Below are 24,557 nucleotides of genomic sequence, written 5' to 3' on the forward strand. Positions count from 1 at the left end.
CAGAAATTTTCTATTAGATTGCTCTGCTTTAATGATCTTCTTAGAGTTTATTTATCACTATTTGATATTTATCTTCTTTGATTGTTTGTTTATTGCTTTTTGCCTGTCTTTGCCAATAGAGAGTGTTAATTCCAGGAAGAAATGGTAACTCGTTTATTTTATGGTTTATCATTTGTGTTTTTCATAGCTGTCTTTCCAGGACCTAACACAATGCTAGGCACACAGGAGCAATCGGTGTGCATTTTTTGAATGAATGAAATGAGTGAGCTAATAACTGTTTTGGATGCTGAAAGGAACAGCCGGCTCAGCATGAATCAGTAAACGTATGAGGGGAAAAGTGTTGAAGGGATATCTGAATTCAGCCTTTTTCCCCACTTCTGGTTATAAAGGTAATATATTCTCAGTCAAAATAAAGTTAGTAAAGAAATCACAAAAATGGGAAAAAATAAGACCAACTTGACGTACTCACTGATAATATTTTGTTGCAAGTTCTCTCCTAGTTCTTTTCATTCATGTAAACAGATAGTTTGGAAAAAAAACCAAATCACTCTTTTCATAGTTCTATACCTTTCTGGGTGTAACTATTTTCTTACATTTTCATTTTAAAGGTTGCTTTGTTCTTCATCATGATGGATTGTACTAGGATTCATCTAGCCAATCTTTATTGTTGGACTTTTGAATGTTCCCACAAAGCTTCTATTAACTCTGACGGTCACACTGCTCAGGCACAGCCGTGCTCAGTGCTCTGCCTCGCCACTGGAAATATCCCTTTCTGAGCATGTAGCAGGAGCAGGCTGATCAAAATGATGCTGGTGCTTTATGCTGGGTAATTGGGAGACTGGAGAGCCTTTAACTGGATAAGGCAGCCTGAGAGGCACGCTTTGCTTGGTCCAAGAAGTTCAATTTTTAATATATAGAAGTGTCTACCAGACTGTCCAGAAAAAATATCAGGGCTCGAGAGGTTGGGTTGAGTAAACAGTGTGGAGAATATCTGAGGCCTTGGTGGTAGAGACCGCCTACCTGACTCAGGAAGAGCTGTCTTTTGTTTGTCTTCCGATTCGTTGTAATTATCCGCTTTGCTTTCAATGGGTGCTGTTCTTGGTGTCTGATTTAATTGTAACTTGTAATTATATATATTTTTTTCAGTAAACTACTTGTGAGCACAAAGTAATGGTAGAGTCAAACATGGATAAGATCGTGTTTATTTAGTGATGTCTGACAAGTAGAGCAAGTAAAAAGATCTTTTAAAAATGTATAATTTACATTTATATAAATACTTTAAGGGAGAAAGGTTGAACACATATGGTGACATTAGAAGAATGTATACATTTACATTTGCACCCTACCTCATAGCCTGACAAATTAGATGCACGTATGTATACACACATATCTCGTTTGTGAATGTGCATAATTAGGGCCCAAGGATTAGTTATGAGTAGGTCTATAATAAATTGTAAACCCCCATAAAACCTGTGTCAGTATGGCATCACACTATGTTGGTTTTGTCCTTCTTTTTCAAAATGTCACTGAAAGTCTGAAAGTCATCAAGGGTTGTAATCAGGTGCTTTGGGCCACGGTTCACTCATCAGTGAGATGAGAGGATCTTCGCTGATATGCTCTGCTTCTTCTGAATTAAAAAAGCAAAAAAACCAAAAAAAACCAGCGAGCCTCAGCAGCCTCCAGCACATACAAACGTGTGAGGGCTGGTGGGGGCTGCTCATCATCATCTCTGTATTAGGGGGAGTTTTCTGTTTGGCTTCTTTCTATTAGAAAGGAGTCAGTTTGTCTGAAATGGAGCAAGTTTATGACACCAGCCCACTTAATTAACAAACCTTTCATTACTGTAGATACAACTTGTTTCCTAGTGTACAATTAAACAAAGAACTAACAGTCTCTAGGTTTCAAGTTGAAGAGCTATGTTTCCACAGACCTTGGACTTGGAAGATCAGAGCTTGAGCTACTCAAAAAAAGCTCAACAGAAACCCCAGAAGTCAAACCTCAATATATGGTGAACTATTTGTATGATGATATGGTCAGTATGATTCTGGACTTCACTGTGTCATTCATTACAGTGACATTTTCTTGAAATGGTACTAGCACATAACAAAATAAGATGAGTGTAATGTGATAATCTATACAGCAAAACCTATATTTGATTTCTTAAATTTATAGAAATTTTCATTTATAGTAAACACTATAGAATAGTAAGTCATCCCTAAGCACTATCCTGAGCTTACCTTGATTCCAAGTTTACAGTTAATCATATCTTTCATTAAAAACAAACAAACAAACAAACAAACAGATATAACCGACCTCATATGACCACAGAAAATACATAGGACTCAGGGGTGAAATAATAATTCTCGTAGTTTCTCATATATTCTTTCGATGGTAGGCCATGCAGTAGCTACAGTTTGCCTCTGTAGGTATGCTTCTCTGCGGACCCAGGTTACATGTTCCCTCTGCCAGTGTTTGGCTTTAACTCTTGGAGGAAGGCCTCGTTGTTATGAGGACAGTTGTTGTGACAGGTGCAGGTCCCGATGACCATCACTGGTTTCTTGATGACCTGCCCTGGGGAGCACTGGAACTCCACCTGGATGGTTTTGGTGTTGTGTGGGGTGCAGCATCGGCCATCACTGCAGACCCCACAGTACCTGGGCTTGTAGGCATGCAGGCTCGTGCAGTTCTTGAACTGCAGGTGGATGGCTTTGAGTGACTTCGTGGTGCGGAGACACTTTTTTCCTTTCTAAGAAAAAAGAAAGAGGGATGAGGTACGAGATGGCTACCATTCCTCCAAGGGACCATTTTAGGGGTGTAGAATAACTTGCTAGTGGCCTACCCAATATCCATTGCTCTTTCTTCTTTGCTAACAGAATGTCAGTTTTGTTCGGGCAATGTGGTCAGCTAAAGGCATTTGCTTCCCCAGAATGTCTGGGAGCTTAGGATGGCCTTTTGACAAAGTTCTGGCTAGTGATACATTATCCAAAGGATTCTAGATAATCCTTTGCCCTTCTTTATTGTTTTCTGCCTTCATTTTCCTTCTTGCCTGGAATGTGAAGACCTTGCCTAATCATGCACAACCATCTTTTGATCTCGCAGCGAAAAATACGAGGGTGAAAGTCTATCTACAATAAAGAAACCTATATCTTCAAGCCACTGCAGCAGGATTGGGTGTTGTTTTTAGCCAAACACATTCTTAGGTGTTATAAAGAGAAGGGAAATAAATGGCATCATTGCAATCTTACTAATATTTCAAATATTTTTCAAACATTAACTCGCTTAACCTTACCAGCAACGTTCACTCATACAAGGAGCAACTATTAACATAAAGAACAATGGCTCAAGTTTTATAGATAAATAAATGGAGTCTCAAAGGGCTAAAGTCATCAGAAAACCTCTATTAATCGAACTTGTCTGATGCAATGCCCATTCCATGCCATTTCCGTGACACGGAAAAACTTTATTTTAAGAAGTTACTGTGTCCTCGATGGTATGTAAGGGCTTCTTGTTTCTTCTTTTTTCATATTTATTGTTTAATGTATATTCTTGCCAAAACCCACACAAAAAAGTATAAGGTCAGCAGTATCCCTCTGTTTGTGTGTGTGAGTATGTGAGTAAATGTGAGAGAGAGAGAGAGAGACAGACAGACAGACTGCTTTGTGGGTGGGCCTACACCTGCACTATGTTACATATATGTTAGAATTCCCCTACGTGTAGGGAGGTGTATATAATTTTAGAGACAAGGTGCTCCTAGATGTTCTTTCTAAACTAGTGAAAGAAACATAAAGTTAGGATGCCGTATAACGAATGCAACCACTAGAAGCTCTTTTATTTTAGCACTAAATAGAATTTTTGAGTAATGATGTCTGATGTTAAAAGAGTAATCTATACTTAGTACTTTGCCAGTTCATTCTATATACCTCCTGACACCTTTTGAGGTACGTACTGTCTGTCAATGACCCCATTATATGGGGGAAGGAACTGGGGTTTAGAGTTTAAGAAAGTTGCCCAAAATCCCACAGCTAGTTCATGTGGGAAGCTGAGATTCAAAGCCAGGCTGGCCGCCTCCTTACGCATTTGATTATATTGCCTCAGTGTAGAGATATGTAAATCTTTCATTGCTAGAGACGGTTTGATGTTGGCCTTGGTTTGTACAAGAGTCCATATAATAGTTCAATTTGGGCATTGCGTTTATCTAGGGTTCTGGTAACAAGGCCTGTGATGTCATCAGGAACAAATCCAAGCTTCTGATCCACATGTCTTACACTCAGCGTTAACACACTGAGTTGATATAATACCAGCAAAAAAGGAAAGAAATGTGCTATTTTGTTTGGCATATATCGCCTTACCCTGGCAAATGTACTAGTCCTACTTGGCTTTTTAAAATGCTGAAAATAATTCCCAGACACTCATTCATTTCTTCATCGACAATTTTTTTATCGAGCACACACTTTATCCCAGGTAGGATGTTGGGGACTGAGGGTGAGTAAGGCAAATGTAATCCCTCCTCTGTTGCTTGGTACAGATTGAACCTAAGGAGTAAAGGAGATTAAGGTCAGAAATGACCTCTCTGAAATCAACTACGCTTGACAAGTGAGTAGCCAGTTTTTGTTTGTTTGTTCTTTCCGGAAATGGAGTGAGATTTGCCATACCCTTCTCAGTTGGGGACGCTTTGATAATTGTCTGACTTCTCTTTACCTGTGGACCTGCTGTGAGTTGATTGGGATATTGTTATACATTGAAGAGAGAGAGAGAGAAAAAAAAGGAAGGTAAATTCACTCATATCAGGAACCTATGGTTAACTCTCAGGTAGAACTGACCTCGAGTCAACTAGCGTCACAGTGACTTCCTAAAGCCCAGGCCCCAGAGAGGCCAGGCCACATCCTCTGTGATGGAGGCTTCTTCCAGGCTCCTACCTTTTCTGCTGGTTGCTTGTGCTCTTGTTCACAGGGCCGCACCATGCAGAGGCGAGTCTGCTTCACCATTTCGCACTGTGGATTCCTGTTGGTGACTCTGGTAGACAAGCCCATGCCACAGCTCTTGGAACATGCGCTCCACTCCGTGGTCTGTTCAATGCAGTTGCTACTTGAGTCAGAGACTGAAACTCCTAGAGTGGCTTCTGTCCTGTAAGCTATGAGATATATAAATAAAGATAGTTATGTTGAGTAAAACATGGGGATCACCAAATGGTCTTTCCTGTCATCGTTAGAAAGAGGGTCTCAGCCAAGTGTTCTCGGGGATGGAGCTGGATCTCTGTATTTATAAATCTCTAGCAAGATGCACAATGCCTGGCACATTGTAGGTTTTCAAGAAATCTCTGTGGAATGACTATCTGGCTTGTCCTTAAGCTTAGGAGAACCTGTCTTTAAGAAGCTTAGTAATTTTAAGAATGTAGAACAGCATAGCATCAACGACCATTGCATAAATGATAATGTTTTCAATATGTGATTTCATACAGAAGAAGGATCATGATAAAATTCTGATTGGATGAGTAAGTAGGACCAACCAAGTCAAAATAGTGATGAAAGCGATACCATGCCTCAGAAAGGTGGAACTGATTGATTGGGTTATGGGATATAGGCACCTGGACTTTGATCACAAAAAGTTCCGTCTCGACACTTAGTATCACGGTTTGGGGCACATCTCCTCTGCTACATGGCAGTTTTCCGAGCTGTAAGGCATGGCTAATAATTTTTGACCTCAGAAAATCTGTAAAGCTCTGAATAGTGCCAGTGTATATAATCTGGCTGATTAACAGCTTCTAAAATATTCTCTGCTAGTTCTTGAGTTTTTTTCCCCCAAAATGATTTCCTTTATAAGGTGACACAAAAAGAAAAGCAAAACACAGATCCTCAAGTGTCACTTGACCCTTCCTACAGCATCTAGAAAGATGACATTTCTCAGTGACACCTGTCCAGTGATGAGTAGTAGCATTCTTTAGGGAGGCTGGTCTTGAGACCATAGAGATGGTGTACAGAATCCATAAAGAAAGTGATTTTTTTTTTAAACTTTTATCTTTATAATGTTAATAAGGGTCAAGTGGGATGCACTAAAATATAAATAGTATTTGGGCAATAAGACAATCAGTCCCATTGCTGAAAAGAACTGCTGAACTTTTGAGAAACTGTGCAGGTACTTCGGTCCCTTGGCTAGGACTCAGATCTGTGATGGGTCTGATCTCAGTGGGCAATCTGGAATCCATGGTCAGATGACCGGAAGCTGAGGCCAGTTTCTCATTGCAAATCCAAAAGAGCACACACACTTCCTGCCTGTCTGTATCTTGTGCTGTAATCGCTTTCATGTATCCTGGGTTCCTCACCTGGCAGGGCGTGCAGGTCCCCTAACGCCTCTGTCTCATTTGAGTCACAGATCCACTTTTCACAGCACTCTCCAGGCACTTCAACTTTTCGTGGAGCGGGGCAGTCAGGCTGTGGCAGCAGTAGGTCTTCATCACAGCGGGGCACACAGCCAATCTGCCCATCTTGGCAGGTGCACTGGTATTTGCAGCTCGGTTGGAAGGTCTCTCCGCTTTGATAAATGACCCCATCGAACACACAGTTATCTCCTTCTATCGCTAGAATATTGGGGAAGAAGGGCAGAGAGGGAAAGGGAGAGAAAAAAACAAGAACATAATGCTTTGGATAAGCTGCATGAGATTTGTGGCACATGTTCCAAACCCTAAGTCATTCTTTGTCTAGTCGAGACAACCTGGTTTTTTATCCATCTCCAGCAGAAAGATGTCCTCGCCGAGGCCTCCCAGAGTAGGAAGCAGCCTCCAAGACCATCCAGTCCTGCCAACTCACTCACGGATGAGGAAAGAGGAGATCGACTGAGAAGCGACACTCCCCAAGTCCCACAGCTGTTGTTCCCAACGATAAAGTCAATTTTGCAAGGACCTCCTTAGAATCTCCTACTCCAGCAGCTTAGAATGAAAAGGAAAAAAAAAAATGCATTCTACAAATAGGTTAACTGGTCAGATTAGGAAGAGCATTGAAAGTTCCTTGATATTTTCAACACACACACACACACACACACACACACACACACTCTCTCCACTTTTACACACACACACACACACACACACACACCATGTCATCACTAGCTTTGAGAAGAAAGTAAAAGGCTATTCCAAGTCTCTAATCCAGGGAGGCAGGGACGGCCTCCAACTAAATGGTAGACCACGTGGGAAATTGATGCCCAATTAATTAAGTTTCACCAGCCTGGACTGGCTGATTGCCTGCATTTTATTTTATTCACAGCCCAGACAGGGGTTACATAGTTGTCTCAGGAGACCAGGGGCGGCTTTGGCTCAAATAGGACAATTACAGGTGTAAAAACAAACCTGCTGGGCTGCAGTTGGGGGAACTGTGAGCCAGTGAGTGAGCCTAAGCTTCCATCCACTCCAAGGGTCCCCCTGGAAATGGCCAAAGGAAATGACTTCACTGGCCCTTAACTCTGCTCTGCTCCGCATCTATCTAGATTCTTCTCTAGGGAGGCAAGTGATGAATGCTTCTCACCTCCGCAGGAAGGTTTCCTCTCTGGCTTCGGGCGCTCCCCCAAGCCCCAAGCACCCCGCCCTAGACCGTGCCAGGCGCACAGGAAGTGCTCCAGGAACATCACCTACGGCATCCTCATTACTGTAATCTGCGCATCACCTTTTGGGAAGGGGGAGGAAGAGCTGAGAGACAGGAGGTGGCAGCTGCCGCTAGCCGCGGGAGAAGCAAGCAGTCAAGAGGCCGAGGGGCCGCATTACCCATGCAGATGCCACTTCGGGCGCTGGGGTCCGCTCTGCGGTCGCAGAAAAGGCCACGGCCCTCCTCGCAGGGCTCCGTCTCGGAGCAGCTGTCGCCGCGCTGGCGGGCGCACACCAGGCAGCGCGAGCGGTCATCCAGCACCGCTCTCACTCCGGGGGCGCAGGTCGGCGGCGTCTCGGGGCACTGCGCCGGGCACGGGGTGGGACAGGGCTCGGTCGCAGAGACCTGGGGGCGGGCGAAATGAGAAGGAAAAAGAAACCCCTCAGCAGGGACAATCGAAGGCGGAGAGACCCGGGGATCCAGCAGGGGTCGCCCAGGAAGGCAAAGCAACCAGGGGCACCATAGGGGTGCGCCACTTACCTGTCCCAGGAGTCGGAGGAGCAGGACAGCCAGGCAAAGGCACCGCTTGGGCAAACAGAGACTCATCCCCTGCACACTCTGCATGCTCAGGCTTTTCCCTCCCGCTTTCACAGAACGAGACTGTCTTAGCTGTGGATTGGCTCCGCTCGCCTCCCTCCAGGTCTGGCGGTCGCCTCCTCTTCCCAGCGCCACCAGCGCAGGTTTTATAGCTCGCTCCAGGGGCGCGCACAAGCCGGTTGGCTGCGGTGCAGGGAGGAGGGGGGATCGGCTGGGTGGGGAATGGAATGAACCCCGGGGTTGCCATGGTAATTGGCCGTGGGTGCTGCTCTCCTTAGGGCGCGGCCCCGGGGCCTGCGAGTGCCTGTGTGTGGCGACTGGCTTGTCCCAGAGCTCCGGGAGGGGCTGGGTGGAGTCCCCAGGCCAGGACCCAGGGCTCGCTGGAGCGTGTGGGAAGAAAACGCCCGTTTCCTCCTGGAAGCTGCTTTGCCTTCCCCCAGGACTAAGACGCGGCCACTCCCCACCACACATCTCCGCCCTGGCGGTCCCCAGCGGGGCCGCAGACGCGGGGCTCTCCTGAAGTTTGGGGCCATCTGTGGGGGGTTGGCGAGAGGCCCAGGGGTTTAGTCATAAGGGAAGCACATGCAAGTTTGTCACCGTTGAGGGCACTCTTTGAATGTGTTGAGAGAGGGGAGGAGGAGGAGGGAGGAAAAGAAAGAAGAAAGAGAAAGTGGGGGCGGGGGCGGATTAACCCAGAAAATAAAAGAATTGAAAGTGAGGATGGGGGATGCTGCTGGCCCAATGAAAAAGTTCTTTTGACTCTCATCATCCCAAGCCCCACTGATTCTTAACCTCCCAATTCTGCAGGTTTCGTGCAAACGAAAGTAAAACATAGTAAAATAAAACTATTAGAGCCAGAGGTAATAAAAACTTTCTTTCTGGTAGATGAAAAGCTTGAAACACCTGCTGTATTGTGGCTGATGTAAAGCAGCACATCTCAGAATACAAGAGGTTTCGAGGGTTTATGAAATAGGTTCCGCTCAGCCACTGTCAAAACCTCAGAGAATCAGGGAAGGGAATGAGAAAGGTATTTGTTTTATTTAGCAGACCAAACCCTCTTCCACCTGGCATCAACTTTCAAAAAATGGCTATGTCATCTCTCATGAGAAGGAGAGCAGTTTTACTGCTCTGAAGGTGACGTGACTTGTTGGATTTTAAAAAAAAATTCTTCTCCCCTGTACTTCAACTTTGTTGCTACCCCTGGGGTAACTATGCCAGCTCCTTTGGTGATACCCACGTTGGAAAGGCACTTTATAAGAAAAATTATACAGGCTTGTGATGTAACGCTAGACCTTAAAAAGAAACAAATTGCCTCTACATCATACCTCTCCAGTATGAAGTTAAATCAAAAGCAGCTTGTATAAGGGGCCAGGCCTGCCCCTGCAATGCCTGCCCCCTTGACGATGAAGTCACCTCGAGCCCCCTCAGGATAGTTCTCTGAGCGGCTTGGAGCTGCTTTTACATGCTTCCAGGTCTCCAGAAATTCTGCTTTCTTTGAGGTAAGCCAGACTGATCATGCTCAAAGCTTGACAAGAGAGCCAGCGGTTAATTTGTGCCATGTCCAGGACACTTGTATATTCTTCAAGTTGGTGGGCTTCATGGGTCATCTGGCCTAGTGATGCTTTTACCTGGCTGCCCATGAGAATCAACCACAGTACGTTTTTTTTAAAAATGTAGATCCCTGGGCCCCGCCCTTGATCCAATCAGTTGGATTCTCTGGTGAGGGCTCTTGACAGCATTTTAATGTACTTTGAAATGGGAGCCAGCTTTGGGAAACCTAGATCTGGAACAAGTAGATACACAGCTAATGGGGAGGAAAGAATATCGACCAAGTTTTTAAAGTATGAATAGACAGAATAAGGAGAAATTGGTAGCCCTGAGGTTGGGCTGACTCTGCCAGGAAAGGGGAAATGTTACTTCAAGATAAGGATAAAAATGTCCGAAGTCACTGTTAATGTGAGCTTCTTGATTGCCAGTGGAGAAACCAAACCAGAACTAGTGTCAGCAAGAAGACTTTCCTGGAAAGATGCTGAGGTGTTTCACATAATAACAGAATGGAAATGGTGCTGCTAGGCCTCAGGGGCAAGTAGGACCAGGGGTTTGGTGGTGTCAGGACTCCATTTTTCTATCTATCTTCAGTGCTTCTCTGTGGATCAGCTTTAGTGTGTCCCATCACAGACCAGCTTCTTCTAGATAAAGAAAGTATCATCCTTAAATTCTCCACGACCTCTTCGAGTACAGCCTTATCACCACAGAAGGAATGCCCCTCTCCCTTAGGCTCAATTTCGAAAATTCCAGGAAAGGAGTCTCAAGACAAGCGAGAAGACAAGACAAGTTCAGAGATTGGCTACACCGCATAGATGGGGTGGGGAGGAAGTATAGTTCCCCAGTAAAGAAGGAATTATTCTTTAAAAAGGGAGCAACTTGATGGGGCAAAACAATACTTATATACACTTCCGTCTGCTGTAAATGCTCTTGGGTAACGATTTCCATGATAAAACAATTGGAGATTGAAAGTGAAGCCACCTAATGGTAGCTCTGTTAGTGGGTCATGCTTTGATACCTCCAGGATATCCTCTCTTACTGGGATAGATTTTGTTCTCTCTGGAGGCCTGGCGTCCATTGCTTTTGTCTTAAATCTCTTGACTCATTGAATAATGATGCGTCTGGTTCTATGTCTGTCTCCGTCTCTGGCTGGAAGCGCTGAAGGACAGGGAGCATGTCACACTCTCCGTGACACCCCCAGCACCTACTTCAGGGATGGACAGATGGACAGTTGTTCTTGGACCTTCTGAGTGAGGTACTGCAGACTTCACGTTAAGTTTCGTCACTTGTCACTGCTCTGCATAAGCGGAGGTAAGAAAGAATTGGAAGCTGTTTGTTTCTCAGCAGCAATAGAGGCTAAATTGGTCCTATCAGCCAGCATCCAGCTGCCTCTGACATGCACCTTCTCTCTGTCTTTCCTGGTACAAAGAGTCTAAAGAGAGCATACAGGCTGGTGATCTTCTCCTGTTTGGAATAAACCGTGTGTCATTCGAGGTCTCTGGGAGTCAGGGGACACCCTCTCAGAGACTACTCACGAATGACTGGGCTAGGTTGCCACCCAAGATGGCAGCTCCCCTGGGTTGTGAAATGCAAGTACTTTGATCGGTTCACCTTTTCCTTTTCATTTCTTCCTCACCCCGGATGTGGTACCAGAGACTCATTTCTGCCTCTGTGTCTCAGATAGGCTGTTAATCGACTTATATTCTTATACTTCTCAGTCAATACTCCTACCCAGAACACATTGAGAGAAATTCCTACATTTTATAAAAGTCAGCTTTCATGTAGGTTTCCAAGTGTTTTATCTTTTTCATTATAGAAAAGATTTTAAAAATATATCGGCGCTTACTTCTGTAGCAAGCAAGAGAAATATAAAGCACAGAGACCCGCATTAAAAATGAAACAAATAAAAAGCAGGGACTACGATGTTATCACCTGTAAGACAACTCCATCCCTCTCCTCCCCTCCATGATTACGTACGTTCTCTGTAAACTCAGAGACATTCACTGCGTCTTTGGTTATTGTTCAGCCAAGGCACATGTACTTAGCTCTCATAATGTGTCTCGTAAATCAGTCTCACAGCTCCGTAATAGTTTTGTTACCCTTTTCTGAATTTCCTTCATACGTCCCTTTTCTGGGGCCCCAGGGAATTGGTCGAAGACAAGGTAATTCCCATTATATGGTAGGCAGGCCAACCTTACGTGGTATCCAGTTACACGGCTAATTTCAATTACACCTTCTTGTTTTTCTGACAGATCCTTTGACTTCTTGCTTTTTCAGAAACAGTGATGGGCAGAGAAGAAACAGTAACAAGGGCTAAAACTTTAAATATATATTGTTTAGTGTTATCCACTTTGGAAACATCTTCCTATTGCCCACCTTTTAAAAATTTATTTTTGGTACTTTTTAAAAGAAAACAAAAATCTAGGAGATGAAATAAAAAGGGAATTTGAGCTAGAAATTAGCTAAAGATGTAAGAAATAAGTTAATTTCTCCTTTGCTAAATGACTTTCTTACAGGAAAATGGGCTCTTTGGAAGTCAAATAACTTTTTTTAAAAAAGTTTTTTGAATTAGAATAGCATCTATGAAGCTTATATACATTCCACATTCCCAGCCACCAGGTAACAGCACTATCTATTCCAATATCCAGCTGAAGAAAGTGGCCCTGAGGAGTTCTTCTTATGTGAATTCTCTATGGCTGGTAACAGTTGAGTGCAGTAGAACCAGTCTAGCTTCACCGACCAGAATCCTTTAGAGCAGGAACTAGTGTCAGAGAGAAAGGTACATGCATATGGACTGGACATCGGACTAGCCAATAGCTTCTCAGGAGTGCTCCATATTGGATGATGGTGGACCCAACTCATGAGTGCTGGTGGCTGTACGTGCTAGTGTAACAGAGACAAGGGAAGTGATGTCACTTAAATACAGACAGGGTCCCGAATAATTTCAAATGATTGTTCCTGGAGAAAGAAAAAATTGGGATTCTTTTTGAGCACCTCTATTTCCAAATGAGACACCTCAGAGCCTAAGAAAGCTTATACAGCCTTTCCCACCTAATTTCTGAATTCTCAAAAGCAAATAACTTAGACTTTTAGGAGAGGCATAACCACAGAACTGCATTGCATTTGACAATGTAAATATTCGTAATGTCCAAGTCATTTATTGATAACTATTTTGCACTTCATGGCATGAATCAAAGAAAAATAAGATGTTTTCTGTCCTCAAGGATTTTATAGCCTAGTAGGAAAATGAAGTACAAAATAACCATTGCATAAGGCAGAATGGGATAATTCCTATAAATAAACATAGGCAAGGTAACACAGGTGCATAAGAGAGGGTGCCATGAATTTCTTTGCTGGGGAGGGAAAGATGTTCATTGTTTGTCTTTGCACGAAACCATGTTGCCTTAAGGCTAAACAACATTGAGTTGGATTAAGCACGTATAGGATTTTGAAACCTGGAGATGTGGGCTGAATAGAGACAGTGGAACAAGGTCATATGGGTGGGAAAATTCAAGACTTATTCAAGAAACAGAGTGGTTTAATTTATCTGGAACAAAGTAAGGGAATGGGAAATGAGGTTGGAAAAAGGGGCTGTAACTACCAACTCTCAGATTCTAAACGCCAAACTGTAACATTTTGCTTCTAATTATCTCTCTATTATCTATCTATCATCTGTCTGTCTGTCTGTCTGTCTGTCTGTCTGTCTATCTATCTATCTATCTATCTATCTATCATCTATCATCTATCTGTTTCTCTATCTAATGTATCTATCTATCCATCTGTCTCTATCTACCTACCTATCTACCTATCAGCAAGGAATTGCATGATCAGGGTTATATTTGAAACATTATTCTTCAAGAATTTATGCTTGATTTGATACCAGATAACTAAGTTGCTTGTAATAGCATTTAAAAAAATAAATTCATTTATTTAAGTTAGTTTCAAGTATATAGTACATTGATTAGACATCTATATTGTTCATAAAATGATTCCCCCAATTTCTCCCTCCCTTCTCTGACCTTCCGCTTAACCATCATATTAATGCTAACTGCATTCCCTGTGCCGTGCTCCCCATCCTTGTGGAGACTAGATAGCTTTTGTGGTGAAACGTCTCTGCCAACAGACTGCCTGCGTTCAAATCCTTAGATCTTAGAATATTTACCTGACCAGTCACTACCTCAGTTTCTTTCTCTTTCTGTAAGATAGGAATAATAATATGTCCTTCCTTTCTAGGATGGTTGTTATGATAAATAAGATGATGACGATGCATGGCTTTCCCTGCATCCCTTCTCAATGGGGTTCTGAGAGACTTAAGCCCTACCCACCCTGAGGCATTCATTTCAATGAATTAACTTCTCTTTTCTGTATCTCAAATGGCACTAGCATGTAACATACACCATGAGGAGCCACGGGGCACCTCAGAAAGAAGTTAGAAGAGGTTTATTATAAGATTTGGGCTTGGGTTAGGTGATCTTGAAACAATATAAGGAAGGAGGGTTCTGTTCTGGATTGGGTGCCGACAGAAAGCAGACGCAATCCTATCCATGGGCATCTTAATAATCTTTACTGTAGAGATGGGATGAAAAAAAGCACAGATAAAATCGTTTTCAGAGAATAAATGATAGTTGCTCATGTAAAGTAAGCCAGGAGGGAGCTTGGTCATTTTTGTGGTTACACAGTATTTTATTTTTATTTCTGTCACACATAGTTATAAAGTGGTCTTGTCATGGATCGTCCTCATCGGATGCTGATATTCTGTGAAATTCATAGCAGAAGAAACTCACGACCTCGCTGGTGGGAACAGGTATCAGTAGTCAGGCTTTTTTTCCCCCTTTACGGTATCCCTTAAATAATCGTAATTCTTTCTTTTAGATTAGAATTAGAATTATAAAAGCAAAGTTCTGTGTAATTTATGGGCGTGGATACAAATTTCCAATTTGCTTTTCAGAAGTGTATATGAATTTACTCTTTTGCTAGCAGTATATGATAGTAGGATAAAGGTTGGGCAATTTGCAGAAAGCCCATACCTTCAATAGTTGGGGTGATTTGTTAAAGGGTGACCCAAACCCTCTAGGCTTTTAATGATTATACCTACCTGGTTCCCTTTCATGAGGTTTTACTGCTGAATGGTCATATGAGGAGGGGTCATTCATATTTTTCTCTTCCCGCTTTCCTTCCCTTCTTTCCCCAGTAGCAGACCTCTCCCCTTCTTATTGATTAGGATCAATAGCTTCAGCAACACTGGGACCCACTTTTTTTCTTGTTACCCAGACTTGGCTATGTTATCCTCTTCAGGTCACTAACCATGGACTGGTATAGTTCCTTCCTTCAAGTCATCTTTCCCCCAGGTTAAATGGATCACAAGATGTGACTAATCAAATTTCTCTTTTCCATTGTCTTTTGGGACTCTCCAATGTGGAGCTAAACTTTCAGAAGAATTCCCTTCTTGCTGGTGCTGGCCTGTATGTACCAGGCCAACTGCAGACCAACTAGAACAGTGGCTCTCAAATGTTTTTGATCATGATGTTCAGTAAGAAATATCAAAATTTTACATCATGAACAAGTTTATGTTTAAATGCGTGTTTACATATACACATACCAGAGCCCCCATGTATATAAATAGATATCAGACACACATATAACTGTATAACTGGAACCAAAGTTTCACAAAACAAACGTCTTTATTATATGTCTTGTGTTTAGATATTTGCTGTTACTTTCTCTTTCATTTTAAAAAGGTTTGTCACGACCCCCTAAATTAATGTTTTAATTTAGTGAGAGACAAGTGTCTCCTTGGATAAGAGTCAGTGAATGCTAGCACATGGTCTGTTCATTCCTGCATTCCTGTGTTCTCCGTCTTAGAATTTCTTCCCTTTTGTTTTGTACGAAGAAGTTTGAACTAGTTTGGTGCAGCCCAGCCCTGACTCCAGGTATTCATTACTCTCTCCCAGCTGCCTAAGCTATAATATTGAGTTCAGAATCTCTGGTAAATTCAACCATAACCATTAATTCAGCCTGATGTAAAATGATGCTTTCTTCCTCCTTAATTCGATACCATCAGCATTCGTTCTCATAAATACGATCCCATATTTTTGCCCAAAGCTTGGCAATTATTTTACTAATTGTAAATTTATGCCTCTTTCTTCTGGATTTGACTTCTCACCCCAAATATGGTGGGATCTGACTCAGAAGAATGGGGGTTGGGGCAGGAAGAGAACTAGACACTCTGGCAAGGTTAGCATCTGAGATGAAAGAGGAAGCATGCCTTTAAGAAGGAGAGAAAATACCTTTATTAGACAAGGAAGAGACGTCCCTTCAGTTGCTGAGGTATTCTCAGAGACTCTAAGCTCCTAGGTCTTCCTATCTCTAATCCCATTTATGAGCATCCAGCCCTTTCCGTATCTCCAGGATACTCTTAAGGCTCCGATATTTCTTCATTGAAAAAAAAAAAAAAGGTTTTGTCTTGATTATCAATCTTGCAGCTAATAGAGGTGAGATTTTTTAGCTCTGTTAAGAGGTTGCCCCCTTCATCCTCTGCTAACCCTTCAATACTACACAGAGTAGGGATGTTCCGCCCAGTTACATAAGAAGGTTTAATATTGAAATAGACAAATACTTCTTATCTATATATGTTGAATAATTTTTTAGTTTGTCATTTACCTTTGAATTTAATTTTGGCAATTTTTGATGTATAGGATATTTTAAAAATGTCAACAAATTCATAACCATTCCTTTTGTGTGTTTCATTTTCATCCGGGCTGTTATTTAGATTTTTTTTGGAGAATGTAAATTTCTCAATGGAAAATGTTATGACTTTTTGAATTTAATTATGAAGTAAATTATACTTAGTCTAAAAATGTCAAGTGCTATATAATTGTAAGGAAAAATAGTCTTCTGCCCTACTCATCCTCAGCATTATTTTTTATTCTTTATATTCAAACATTTAAAAATCTTATTTGCCAATATACCTTTCAATGCTATACCCCTATATCTAGTTTATACCTTTATTTTTTGCTTTTTCAATTTTGCATTTTATCCATTGACTTTCTTCTTTGAAAGATGAGAAATTAGCTTTTTAAAATCATAATCACACGTATTCCTATGCTTCCTTCTCACCCACAGACTCTCTCTTTCCCAATTTTCTACATTTCCATCAGAATTTCTGTTCAAGTAAATACTATTTACACTATTTTACTATGTTAATATGAGTTACAATTGACAATGTACTACAATTACATGTCTTTTCTGATAAAACATAGTTTTTCCTGGAGTTACTAATTGCTTCATCTTTTTAAATTTGTATCTTTTTCTTTGTGCTCATTGGCACTTAAGCTTCAGATTTTATGATCAAATTATAAAATTCCTCAAAACACATCCAAGAACTTCAGATAAACTACCGATTTCCTTTTTTTTCCTCTTGATTACATCTTACCTGGAGCACAGCAAACTGTTATTACAAATTGGAATGATACTTTCCAAATCTGCTTATTAGTTTTGCTGAGACCTCCCTACACCCAGACTTTTCTTTATGATATTCTTATACTGGATCTTCTATTTTGTAAATCCTAGGTATTACTTTTTCTTAGTTCTCTTCTTTGCTAAAGCTCTGTATAGTGTTGCTTTTCCCAGAATATCTCATACGGAACATTTCTTATAAAGAATGCATACAAAGTAAACTTCATGTGACTATGAATCTTACAAGTCATTATTTTACTTTTATTCTTGATTGGTAATTTGCTGGGCATAAGACGCTATGTCTGCATTTTAAAGATATTTCTCTGTTGTCTTCCAGGTTCTAGTGTTGCTCTTGAGAAATTCAGTGACATTTTGATTGCCAGTCTTCTGTATGTGTTATCTTTTCTCTCTCAAAGCTTTTGGAAACTTGTCTTAATCCTTCAATTTCTAACATTTTATGAGGCGATGATTTCTTTGCTTGCTCTATCTTTCTAACATCTATCATCTATCTATCAATCTGTCTATCTATCTATCATCTCTATCTATCTATCTATCTATCTATCTATCTATCTATCTATCTATCTATCTATCTATCTATCATCTATCTATCTATCTATAATCTATCATCTATCTATATCATCTATTCATCTACCTATCATCTATCATCTATCTATTGTTATGTTTGCTGTACTTTGGGCAATTTGGTATACCTTCAACTTAGGGATATTTTCTTGTATTACTTGATAATAATTTCATTTCTTTCATCTTCCTTGTTTTATTTTCCTTGAAAACTTTCAAGCTAAACATGAGATCTCTTAGATTAATGATCCAATTGTTAAGTATTTATAAGCTTATTTTTCATCTTAGTATTTTTTTACATTTCTAAAAGTCTATACCATGATTTCATATAATAAATCTTTTATCGAATATTTTTAAAAGTCAGGTCTATTGGGATATAATTTATATGCAGTAAAAGTTACCCCTTTTAGGGCACAATTCTGTACCTTTTGATAAAAGTTATATAATCATTACTGTAATGAAGACATAGAATTATTCCATCATGCTCCTTTATAATAAGTCTCTCTCTTCCACTCCTAGTCTCTGAAAATCAGATTCTGATGTTCCAATCTCTCATCCGTTTTGTGTCCCTATAGTTTTGCCTTTTCCTGAATATCATGTAAATGTTTTACTTTTCAAAATCTTCAGGTAGCTGCTTTTTGCATTCTGCACAAAATTTTTAGCTGTTGGCTTTTTTGTTTGTTTCTGCACTTATTAAAGTGATTATATAATTTTTGTTGGGAGAGATATGTTGGCTTTTTTGTTTGTTTCTGAACTTATTAAAGTGATTATATAATTTTTCTTCTTGTTGATATGGTGAGTTATAGTGATTTTCCAGTGTTGAATCAGCCTTGAATTTTGAGATAAACCTCATCTAGTTATGTTATATTATATTTTGCCATATTTAATTTGCCAGTATTTGTTGAGGATTTTCACAACTGTATTCACAAGAAATATTGGTCTTATTTTTCTTATTTCTAGTTTACTTATTTTTTATGGTTTTGATATCATGACAGTCTGACTTTAGAAAATGATTTGAGAGGTGTTTCCTCTTCCTCTATTTTCTGGATGAGTTTGTGTAGAATTCTTATTATTTCTTTTGTAAGTGTTTGGTGGAATTCACCAGTAAAGCTTTCTGGCCTTGGAGTTTTCTTTGTGGAAGCTTTTAAACTACAAATTTAATTTTTAAAATTAGATGTAAGAATACTTAAGTTATTCATTTTTTCTTCAGTGAGTTTTGGTAGTTTGTGTAGCTCAAGAAATTTGTCCACTTCAACTAAGTTGTTATATTTGTGGGCACAAAGTTTATGATATTTCCTTACTATCCTTTTAATGACTCTAGGATCTGTAGTGATGCTTCCTCTTTCATTTCTGATATAGGTAGTTTGTTCCTTTTCTATTTATTTATTAATTATTATGGCTAGAAGTTTATCAATTTTACTGGTGATTTCAAAGAACTAGCTTTTAGATTCATTGATTTTTCTCTATTTATTTTTCAATTTCTTTGATTTCTGCTCTTTATTATTCCATCTGCTTGCTTTGGGTTTAATTTGCAATTAATTCCTAGTTTCTTAAGGAAAATTACATTTTTTATTTAAGAACTTTCTTGTTTCTAACATAAACATTTAATGTTACATATTTTTCTCTATGCACTGGTTTACCTAAATCCTACACATTTTGGTAGGTTGTAATATCATTTTTATTCAATTCAAAATATCTTCTAATTTTTCTTGTGACTCCTGCTTTGACCTAAATGTCATTTAGAAGTGTACCATTTAATTTTGAAATGTTTGGGGACAACTCTGTTATTTATTTGTTGGTTAATTCTGTTATCATCACAGAATATACTTTGTATATTTCAATTCTTTTGAAATTGGTGTTTGTTTTATGGCTCAAGGAATTTGTCCAATGTGATCTATCTTGGTGAATGTTTTGTGTGCACTTGAAAAAGAAATGTTTACTCATTTTCAAAATGGAAATAATTATTGAACTGCCTCAGGGATTTTTATGAGGATTAAATAAGGTAATATTTATAAGTATTTAGGAGACTCTGGCTTTTGGGAAGCACTCAAAAAATGTTAACTACTTTTATTGTAGTTGTTTTTTCTCTAACCAAGAACACAATATTATTTAATTTTTAATAGCCCCTTTATGCAGTTAATATTTTTCTTATATAAATACTATTTTAGATTATTAAATTTGTTCTAAAGTATTTTGTTGAGGCTACTGCTTTGATGATATTGTCTAAAATGTGATTTGTTATGTATTGTACATGATGATTTTACTGCAATTTATCATCAGTCCAATTTCATTCATACATTTAATTATCTTGCAGCTTTAGTCAGACAATCATACTAACTACAAATGCTAATAATTTGTATGATATTTTTTAGATGTTTTATTTATCATTTCTCTTTTTTTATTGCACTGCTACCAACTCCAAAATAATGTTAATTGTTGAGATAATAGTAGATATCTTTGTCTTCTTCCTGACTTCTATGATAATTCTAGCATTTTATCAATAAGGGTATTAATAACTGTTGCTTTAAAGAAAACTTTTAAAATCAGTACAGTTTATCGAGTTTCAAGGAACACATTTTGTCACTCTATTGTGTAGATATGTAGAAGTTATGTAGATTTTTTCATTGAATTATTTATATTGTATTTTATATGAATAGAATTCTTAATATTAAATCACACTTGTGTTTCAGAAAAGGACATATTGGCTCTAGTATTTATTGCTAAGTTGATTTATTAGTTTTTATTTAGGATTTGTGTGTTCATATTCATAAATGAAATGATTTTATATTTTTTTGGTAGTCTCTGTTAGAATTTGATGTTAGCTTGTAAAAATGAATTTGTAAGCTCTCTTTATTTCACTTGTATTGGAAGAATTTATTTTCCTGGGGATCATTTGTTTCTTTAGAATTTGAAAGAAGTCACCATAATTTTTGTAAATGTTTCATAGAATTTGAAAAAATTTATTTTCTATGATTATATTACATATGTATATATTTAATCAACATTATTACTTATATAATTAAACTACTAGATCAATAATTCTTCACACTTTTTAAATTTATGACAAAAGGTTATGCCGACATTTTCAATGAAATTTATTTGTATTTTTGTGTATTTACGAACTTTTAAAAACATATTAAAAGTATAAAGTACATGAATTATTTTCTTCATAATAAATTACAAATTTCTTTTAATATAAAATATTTCCTATTGTATCTTTAAATAATTTTCCCTTGGATTCTATTTTATTTGACATAAATATTTCAACTTCCATTTTATTTTTCTTTTTGTTTCTCTGATGTATTCTTGATGATTCATGGATTTTTAAACTTCCTCTGTCATTTCACTTTATATGTATGTATTTCTACATTTAAAACAGCGCACACTAATGGTATCATAGTTTATTTTCATTGACTTATCTATAGTCTCAGTGTTTTAACAGGTAAGATTTATACATTTATGTTTATTGTCAAAACTGGCAAGATTTTTCTTGCATCTCTTATCTTGTTTTATGCTCTCTAATATTTGTGATATCTTACTTTATTCTTCTTTTCCTTGTTTTTGTTTTCTCTAAATGAGGTTTTTTGTTTGTTTATGTCTTTCTTTGTTTTATTTGGTAGTTCTTAACCTCACCCATTTCCCAGATGATTTAGAGAGTAAATAACTCATTTTAATTTTATATCATTATCTTTAAGTGAAAATGTCTTTTTCGTGTTAATTATTTAGCTAAAAAATGACTATCATTCATTTCCTCCTAATGAGATTGGGAATATACCTTTTTTCTAATCCTAAATTTTGTTTATTAAAATTTTATATTATATACATATTTATTATAAGAGCCAATTTTGATACTTGCATTATGCTATAATCATATTTAAAATAACTTTACATAATATAATCTTTAAAGATAACTCCGATGATTACTTCTAATTCTTTTATGCCTTGACTTTCCTTTTTTTTCATTCTTCATTTTGATTTATTTCTTAGTTTTTCAAGAGGGACAGGTGAATTTTATACTTGTTGAGGAGCCTTTGCATATGAAGAAGTCCTTTGCAGCTAAAGAATGAGTTGGCTGGACACAGAATTCTTTGGTAACAAAATTTTCATTTTAGATAATAATGTATTTAGGTAGAGCACATATTAACTCATTTAATTCTTCTGTGAGATAGATTTTATCATAATCCCCACTTTGAAGATGGTATAACTGAATCACAGAAAGCTTAAGTAACTTGCAAAAGGTAAAAAAAATATCCATAAGTGGAATCAAAATTTGAACACAGGCAGTCTTGTTTCAAAGACTATACTCATAACCTCTGTACCACATGGTCCATTAGGTAATCATTTGCAGATTATTGTCTCTTAGGTATTTATAGATGTTAATTCATTGTCTTTTGTATTTTGTCTTTTAGAGAAGATACTACTGAGACAAGTCATATATTTCTTTATTGAAGGTAAACTTTTTTTTTCTCTCTCCTTGGATGCAATATAAAACTGTTAGTCTCTGTGCCTTGTATTTCATAGTAGTTTTGTCTGTTCAGACTCAAGTTCATTTCTGAAGTTTTCTTCCAGCATTTAATTTATGTTATTGTTTCTGCAATTTTGTTGCCTTTTGGGACTCCTATGTATGTAGTTAGCATACCCTACCTAAATCTGTACTTCAGTCACACCTTTACTTAAAGAATGTTTTGATTTTTTCTACCATGTTTCAAACACTGTGAATACAATGATGATGATGAAAATATGGCTACTAACTTTTAATTTGGGGGGAGCCAGTCTCAAAAAATTAACACTTTCGTAATTGTAAATGTCACTTAATGAAAAAATCTGAAGAATGTGTTGACTTTTGGCAGCTGAAAGAGTGGAAAAGTATGTTAGGCAGAGGGAGCAGAATAAACGAAGGATCCCAGCAGGATAGACTTGATGAGTTCTAGAGACTGCTAAAGGGCTCAGTTCTAGAGACTGAGCAATGGAGAGATGATTGTAAAATGAAGATGTCCATAAAGTTAGAAGCTAGATATTGTGGGTCTATGCAGTCTGTGTTACGGCTTTTTTTTTTTTTTTTTTTAGCAAAGGGAAACCATTAACTGTTTTCAGTAGTAGTATTATATGATAATACTACAGATAACCCAACTCAAGAGCTGACTGGATGGAGCAAGAGGATGTGTAGGTAGATGAGTTAGAAGGCCACTGCAGGTGTCCAGCTAAGAGATGATGATGGCTTAGACTAGAATCTGGCAGTGGAGATGGGAAGAAGAGAAACAATTTCAGAAATAATTACAAAGTAAATGTTTTATATTCATAATTCAAGGGAAAGTTTTATGGAAAGAATAAGATCCTGAAGACCCACCATATTGGATGGAGCAAGGGTTAGTGTTAGGGGTATACCTGAGAAAGTTCCTATCTAGTGATTTTTATATTCTCATGATGCAGTAGGTGAGGTAAATTGCTGAGACTTTGAGAAGGTGGTAGAGCCAGAGACCTGAGGAGACTGGTGAAGGCTTGAACTTGTAATTGCAGAAAGAGAGAAACTGAGTAGAGAGACTTAGTAAGATTTTAGGCAGAACTCAGAGCCCAGCTGGGATTAACAACCTTGAATTTATGGTGATATTAATTGGTAAATTGACAGAGGCACAAAGAGTTTGGGTATTAGATGATGACAGTGATGGATCATGCATATTAAGGATGAGGAGATATGTGAAGTGAGGGGACTTATGGGGAGAGAGAAAGGAGAAAGAATAGCACGTATGAAGGCCCTGAGGCAGGAGAGGTTTGGTGGGTGTGAGGCATCATGGGAAGCCTAGATCGGACATACTGTTTGACAGGTGGAGTCACAAGTTGGCTTTTCTTCAACTCAGCACCTAGCGCAGTGCCTCCAATGCCCAACCAAATATTTACACTGTAGTAAGTGCTCAATAAATATTTGTTGAATAAATCTAGATTTATCTGTTATGTCTAACAATTTTCCTTCAATTTCCTGCCCTCTAGATGGCACTCCTCCATAGTTTACAGAGGTGATGCAGGCTTTTGTCTTTTTTAATATTGGAAAAAGTACTTAAGTATTTTGATTGGATCTCAATTTCCTCATCTGTAAAATATAGGTATAATAATAATGCCTATTTTGTAGAGAGCTGTGAGGTTTCAATCAAGTAAAACATGTACAGTGCTCAACTTTTGACTTAGTAGTCAATTAATACCTATTACCTAATGTAATTATAAATTTTATTGCTGTTATGGATTTTGTTTTAGCTTACGAGATTATCTGTGCTCTGTCATTGTCTTGCTCAGAAATCTTGCAACTTATATTGGACGTTTGTAATTTGGAGGACTCCACGCACCCTGTTCTATGTTCATTGTATCTTCAGTTCTCCTTCGAGAAACTAGCCCTTCCCAATTCTGATTCCAAGTGTTTTGGGAGAGACGCCCACTTCCAGTTACAGAATACCAATCTTGGAGGCTTCTGTCAATTTATTTTATCCTCTTGATCATTGGGAGATCAGGGTGTCCAACCAGAATTGATGAAATATGCAATAATTTGAGGGTTTTCTCTCTCCTCTGTGGAAATAATGAAAGGAGACCCTCACTTTTCCCCAAAATACTCTGAAGCAAGGTCATGAGGTCTATATCTGTGGAAGCTATTGCTGCTGCAAGGATTGCTGGGAAGGCCTTCAAAGGATGCCTGAGTATAAGGCAGAGAACAGAATGGAGAGAAGAATGAAGTTCTGGGTGACATATTTTTGAGACCCTGGATCCCATCCTGTCTGAAAATAGTCATATTTCTGATCTTTTCTATCATGAAAGCTAACAGTT

The 24,557-nt window shown here is 38.7% G+C and overlaps 1 protein-coding gene across 1 annotated transcript; it reads right to left on the bottom strand.

The window, feature by feature from the left end:
• Positions 1 to 1,184: 1,184 nt before the first annotated feature.
• CCN3 (cellular communication network factor 3) lies at positions 1,185 to 8,344 on the bottom strand. The gene is made up of 5 exons (XM_039853621.1): positions 8,115 to 8,344; positions 7,754 to 7,979; positions 6,320 to 6,574; positions 4,917 to 5,131; positions 1,185 to 2,746 (listed from the first exon to the last, which is right to left on the bottom strand). Exons 1-5 carry the CDS (start codon positions 8,196 to 8,198, stop codon positions 2,450 to 2,452), a joined length of 1,077 nt encoding a protein of 358 aa, XP_039709555.1. The 5' UTR covers positions 8,199 to 8,344; the 3' UTR covers positions 1,185 to 2,449.
• Between the last annotated feature and the right edge of the window lie 16,213 nt (positions 8,345 to 24,557).

Source organism: Pteropus medius, unplaced genomic scaffold (assembly GCF_902729225.1).
Source record: "Pteropus medius unplaced genomic scaffold, Ma_sr-lr_union100, whole genome shotgun sequence".
NCBI lineage: Eukaryota > Metazoa > Chordata > Mammalia > Chiroptera > Pteropodidae > Pteropus > Pteropus medius.